The 6,496-nt window shown below is 42.8% G+C and overlaps 2 protein-coding genes and 1 long non-coding RNA gene across 7 annotated transcripts in view; 1 reads left to right on the top strand and 2 right to left on the bottom strand.

The window, feature by feature from the left end:
* The window catches only part of LOC136825980 (mucin-22-like), an 11,199-nt gene extending 11,117 nt beyond the window's left edge, over nt 1-82 (bottom strand). The window contains exon 1 of the mRNA XM_067082841.1: nt 1-82. This exon is cut by the window's left edge and continues 10 nt beyond it. Coding sequence (XP_066938942.1) covers nt 1-82 — 82 coding nt within the window.
* The window catches only part of LOC136826262 (uncharacterized), a 246,992-nt gene that overhangs the window by 167,322 nt on the left and 73,174 nt on the right, over nt 1-6,496 (top strand). The window lies entirely within an intron of this gene.
* On the bottom strand, nt 8-6,285 carry LOC136825958 (mucin-22-like). Its single transcript, XM_067082823.1, has 3 exons — nt 6,212-6,285; nt 2,880-3,284; nt 8-2,724 (listed from the first exon to the last, which is right to left on the bottom strand). Exons 1-3 carry the CDS (start codon nt 6,255-6,257, stop codon nt 203-205), a joined length of 2,973 nt encoding a protein of 990 aa, XP_066938924.1. The 5' UTR covers nt 6,258-6,285; the 3' UTR covers nt 8-202.

The raw sequence follows: 6,496 nt of genomic DNA, 5'->3' as shown, positions 1-6,496 counted from the left end.
CCTGATGTGGTAGTAGTTCCACCTGTGCTTGATGCATTGGTAGTGCCTGATGTGGTTGTAGTTCCACCTGTGGTTGATGCATTGGTAGTGCCTGATGTGGTAGTAGTTCCACCTGTGGTTGATGCACTGGTAGTACCTGATGTGGTTGTAGTTCCACCTGTGCTCGATGAATTGGTAGTGCCTGATGTGGTTATAGTTCCACTTATGCTTGATGCACTGGTTGTACCTGATGTGGTTGTATTTCCACCTGTGGTCGATGCATTGGTATTGCCTGAAGTGGTTGTAGTTCCACCAGTGCTCGATGCATTGGTAGTGCCTGATGTGGTTGTAGTTCCACCTGTGCTCGATGTACTGGTTGTACCTGATGTGGTTGTAGTTCCACCTGTGGTCGATGCACTGGTAGTGCCTGATGTTGTTGTAGTTTCCCCTGAGGTTGATACGCTGGTAGTGCCTGATGTTGTTGTAGTTTCCCCTGAGGTTGATGCGCTGGTAGTGCCTGATGTGGTTGTGGTCCCACTTGTTGTTGATGCACCGGTAGTGCCTGATGTGGTTGTAGTTCCACCTGTGCTCGATGCACTGGTAGTGCCTGATGGGTTGTGGTCCCACTTGTTGTTGATGCACCGGTAGTGCCTGATGTGGTTGTAGTTCCACCTGTGCTCGATGAACTGGTAGTACCTGATGTGGTTGTATTTCCACCTGTGGTCGATGCATTGGTAGTGCCTGATGTGGTTGTAGTTCCACCTGTGCTCGATGCACTGGTGGTACCTGATGTGGTTGTAGTTCCACCTTCGGTCGATGCACTGGTAGTGCCTGATGTGGTTGTAGTTCTACCTGTGCTCGATGCACTGGTAGTACCTGATGTGGTTGTAGTTCCACCTGTGCTCGATGCATTGGTAGTGTCTGATGTGATTGTAGCTCCACCTGTTGTCGATGCAATAGTAGTACTTGATGTGGTAGTAGTTCCACCTGTGCTCGATGCATTGGTAGTGCCTGATGTGGTTGTAGTTCCACCTGTGGTTGATGAACTGGTAGCGCCTGATGTGGTAGTAGTTCCACCTGTGGTCGATGCACTGGTAGTACCTGATGTGGATGTAGTTCCACCTGTGGTCGATGCATTGGTATTGCCTGAAGTGGTTGTAGTTTCACCAGTGCTCAATGCATTGGTAGTGCCTGATGTGGTTGTAGTTCCACCTGTGCTCGATGCACTGGTAGCACCTGATGTGGTTGTAGTTCCACCTGTGCTCGATGCATTGGTAGTGTCTGATGTGGTTGTAGCTCCACCTGTTGTCGATGCAATAGTAGTACCTGATGTGGTTGTAGTTCCACCAGTGCTCAATGCATTGGTAGTGCCTGATGTGGTTGTAGTTCCACCTGTGGTTGATGCACTGGTAGTGCCTGATGTGGTAGTAGTTCCACCTGTGCTCGATGCACTGGTAGTACCTGATGTGGATGTAGTTCCACCTGTGGTCGATGCATTGGTATTGCCTGAAGTGGTTGTAGTTTCACCAGTGCTCGATGTATTGGTAGTGCCTGATGTGCTTGTAGTTCCACCTGTGCTCGATGCACTGGTAGTGCCTGATGTTGTTGTAGTTTCCCCTGAGGTTGATGCGCTGGTAGTGCCTGATGTTGTTGTAGTTTCCCCTGAGGTTGATGCGCTGGTAATGCCTGATGTGGTTGTAGCTCCACCCGTGGTCGATGCGCTGGTAGTGTCTGATGCTGTTGTAGTTTCCCCTGAGGTTGATGCGCTGGTATTGCCTGATGTTGTTGTAGTTTCCCCTGAGGTTGATACGCTGGTAGTGCCTGATGTTGTTGTAGTTTCCCCTGAGGTTGATGCGCTGGTAGTGCCTGATGTGGTTGTAGTTTCCCCTGAGGTTGATGCGCTGGTAATGCCTGATGTGGTTGTAGCTCCACCCGTGGTCGATGCGCTGGTAGTGCCTGATGCTGTTGTAGTTTCCCCTGAGGTTGATGCGCTGGTAGTGCCTGATGTTGTTGTAGTTTCCCCTGAGGTTGATACAATGGTAGTGCCTGATGTTGTTGTAGTTTCCCCTGAGGTTGATGCGCTGATAGACCCTGATGTGGTTGTAGTTCCTCCTGTTGTCGATGAGCTGGTAGTGCCTGATGTTGTTGTAGTTTCACCTAAGGTTGATGCGCTGGTAGTACCTGATGTTGTTGTAGTTTCCCCTGAGGTTGATGCACTGGTAGTGCCTGATGTGGTTGTGGTTTCACCTATGGTCGATGCGCTGGTAGTTCCTGATATGGTTGTAGTTTCCCCTGAGGTTGATACCCTGGTAGTGCCTGACGTGGTTGTAGTTCCACCTGTTGTCGATGCACTGGTAGTGTCTGATGTTGTTGTAGTTTCCCCTGATGTTGATGCGCTGGTAGTGCCTGATGTTGTTGTAGCTTCCCCTGAGGTTGATGAGCTGGAAGTGCCTGATGTGGTTGTAGTTTCCCCTGAGGTTGATGCACTGGTAGTGCCTGATGTTGTAGTTTCCCCTGAGGTTGATGCGCTAGTAGTGCCTGATGTGGTTGTAGTTCCACCTGTGGTTGATGCACTGGTAGTGCCAGATGTGGTTGTAGTTCCACCTGTGGTTGATTCGCTGGTGGTGCCTGTTGTGGTTGTAGTTCCACCTATGGTCGATTCACTGGTAGTGCCTGATATGGTTGTAGTTCCACCTGTGGTCGATTCAATGGTACTGCTTGATGTGGTTGTTGATGGACAATATTCTGTGGAAGTGAAGAAGTGTTGATTAATTTGTTGCTCCCCAATCGGTATTCTCTAAATTTTTATATGTTATACTCATATCTATGCCAAGAATAAATACAACCAATAGTTCCTTTCATCACCATTCATGCAACACATATGGCACACTCCTCCTTACCTCCGTTTAATATACACATGAGATATTCTATATGCACTATGGCACTGTCAGTGGCATTAATGAGTATTTCATCTGGGATAATGCTGATTGTATTGTTCGCTATGAGAGATGCAAACTCGTTGAGCAAAGCAGCCATACACTCTACTTCCTCCGGATTGCTGCTGACAGTCAGATTTAAGATGTAGTCCAACACATAACTGTAAATTTGTGTTGGAGTATCCGTTATGTTGCTGCCCATTCCGCAGTAATTGCTAAGGATGACTGTATTGTTGTCGCTCACTGTCAACGAGTACACTGCGCGTCGTTTGCGTCCGCCCATTGAGGCACGCATCTGTTGCAGCAGGGCTTTCATTTTACCTAAGCCCTGGAGTGCTGTTCTGAGGCCGTCGACGAGCCATTTGTTCTCTGAAAGACGGATGACAGATATTAGTTGATATGATGCTGGGACACAAGCTAAACAGATTACAATAGTATAATTAGACAGTGATTTTAGGAAGGTCACAGAATGACTCTTTACAACTTTTGGTTTATGAAACATATCGTTGAATTATAATTCAGCTATGGTAATTACTACTGACAGTATTATTACTAAGCTTTAGTTAAAACAAAAGACGGTTTTCGTCGTATAACACCATTTCACTCTTCTCATAGTGCCATTACTTTCTGAAGTGTAGAGAATTCATTTCAGACCTAACAAAAGTACTCGTTTTAAGTTTATGAAGCGGTCAGTATCTTCCATAATCCAGAGATAGATCAGATGTTAGGAAGCAATCAGCAAGAAGACGAGAAATAAGTTCTTAGGTTCTTAGTTTTGATCACGCGCTTAAAAATTCTTTTCAATATCATGTATCATTTATTCTATGCAGCAAGCAAAGTGAAGGGACATTTTCAAATGTTGTTTTAGCTCAACTGAAAGCTAACAGGAGTCTAGTGGTTCTTCTGTTTCTTGAGGTTTTCTTTCAGTGTTTGGATCTAGCTGATGTTCTCATTTCATGCAGGAAGAGAGAGGTAATGTTTTTACCCATACACACACTGCTAAGCGTAGTTGGTTCTGAACCATTTCCTTATTAATAATCATGAGGGTTTTGTAACCACATTTTTTTTGGCAAATTTTTTGTCTGCATAGAAAACCAAGAAGGTCCTCTTTGGAAGGCTGGCCAAACAACATTTCCTCCACATGAACCAAATTTATAGGTTCGAAAAGTAATATGTACTGACAACAATGTCATAGTCCAAGCACATAATTGTTATTCTAATCCACTTGAAAAAATGATGGTCATCCATCACTAAGTAGGCTTCAAACTGTTTTTGCCTTGACGTTAAAAAATATCAATAAGGTTCTCGTTATCTTCAATAATCCCTGGTTTTCAAAAAAAAAAAGAATTCATTGTCTAAACGTGATAGTGGAAGCAGAATTAACGCTGATAGTGGATACAGAATTAATGCTGATAATGGGTTCGGAATTAATGCTGATAGCGGATGCAGAATTAATACTGATATTTGATGCAAAATTAATGCTGATAGTGGGTGCAGAATTAATACTGATATTGGATGCAAAATTAATGCTGATAGGGGATTTAGAATTAATGCTGATAGTGGATGCAGAACTAATGCTGAGGGTTGGAGCAGAATTAATGCTGATATTGGATGCAGAATTAATGCTGGTAGTGGATGCAGAATTAATGCTGAGGGTGGGTGCAGAATTATGCTAATATTGGATGCAGAATTAATGCTGATAGCGGGTGCAGAAATAATGCTGATAGTGGGTGCAGAATTAATGCTGATAGTAGGTTCAGAATTAATGCTGATAGATGTGCAGAATTAATGCTGAGGGTGGGTACAGAATTAATGCTGATATTGGATGCAAAATTGATGCTGATAGTAGATGCAGAATAAATGCTAATATTGGATGCGGAATTAATGCTGATAGTGGGTGCAGAATTAATGCTGGTATTGGAAGCAGAATTAATACTGATTAGTGGGTGCAGAATTAATGCTAATATTGAATGCAGAATTAGTGTTGAAATTGGATGCAAAATTAATGCTGATAGTGGGTGCAGAAATAATGCTGATAGTGGGTGCAGAATTAATGTTGATAGTGAGTTCAGAATTAATGATGATATTGGATGTAGAGTTAATGCTGATAGTGGGTGCTGAGTTAATGCTGATATTGGATGCAGAATTAATGCTGATAGTGGGTGCAGAATTAATGCTGATAGTGGGCGCAGAATTAATGCTAATAATGGGTTCAGCATTAATGATGATATTGTATGTAGAATTAATGCTGATGGTGGGTCCCGAGTTAATGCTGATATTGGATGCAGAATTAATGCTGATAGTGTAGGCAGAATTAATGCTGATAGTGGGTGCAGAAATAATGCTGATAGTGGGTGCAGAATTAATGCTGATAGTGGTTTCAGAATTAATGCTGATAGTGGGTGCAGAATTAATGCTGATGGTGGGTGCAGAATTAATGCTGACAGTGGATGCAGAATTAATGCTGGCAGTGGGTGCTGAGTTAATGCTGATATTGGATGCAGAATTAATGCTGAAAGTGGATGCAGAATTAATGCTGATAGTGGGTGCAGAATTAATGCTGGTAGTGGATGCAGAATTAATGCTGACAGTAGATGCAGCATTAATGCTGATAGTGGGAGCAGAATTAATGCTGACAGGAGATGCAGCATTAATTCTGATAGTGGTGCAGAATTAATGCTGATGGTGGGTGCAGAATTAATGCTGGTAGTGGGTGCAGAATTAATCCTGATAGTGGATGCAGAATTAATGCTGACAGTGGATGCAAAATTAATGCTGACAGTAGATGCAGCATTAATGCTGATAGTGGGTGCAGAATTAATGCTGACAGTAGATGCAGCATTAATGCTAATAGTGGGAGCAGAATTAATGCTGACAGTAGATGCACATTAATTCTCAAAGTGGGAGCAGAATTAATGCTGATGGTGGGTGCAGAATTAATGCTGGTAGTGGGTACAGAATTAATCCTGATAGTGGATGCAGAATTAATGCTGACAGTGGATGCAGAATTAATGCTGACAGTAGATGCAGCATTAATGCTGATAGTGGGAGCAGAATTAGTGATGACAGTAGATGTAGCATTAATTCTGATAGTGATGCAGAATTAATGCTGATGGTGGGTGCAGAATAAATGCTGGTAGTGGGTGCAGAATTAATGCTGACAGTGGATGCAGAATCAATGCTAATTCTTGGGTTTCACAAATCAGAATAATGATCTGCGAAAAGATATTGACTTCAAAACACACGAGACATAAAAAATGTATACAATAATTCAGAATGAGACAACCGATACTCACTGCTCTGAAGCCACCCATATCGAGTGCAGTAATCGTTTCCTCTCATTTGCCCGTAAGAATAGCACTGGTTATTGTCGGCGCATCCTTGAGCTAGAAAAGGTATGAGAAAAAACAAACGAATATGAGAAACAGGAAACAAAGGCAAGGTAGAAAGTTGAAATGAAAACTCAGTAGTAAATCAAATGACATATACCATGCTAAATGATTAGTTTCTGTCAACTGCTCTTACACCTTTCTTTTAAAATTGCTAATATATATATATATATATATATATATATATATATA

Source organism: Macrobrachium rosenbergii, chromosome 40 (genome assembly GCF_040412425.1).
Source record: "Macrobrachium rosenbergii isolate ZJJX-2024 chromosome 40, ASM4041242v1, whole genome shotgun sequence".
In the NCBI taxonomy this organism is placed as follows: Eukaryota; Metazoa; Arthropoda; class Malacostraca; order Decapoda; family Palaemonidae; genus Macrobrachium; species Macrobrachium rosenbergii.
The sequence above is the reverse complement of the archived record's forward strand: the minus strand, read 5'-3'. Positions and strand labels throughout refer to the sequence as shown.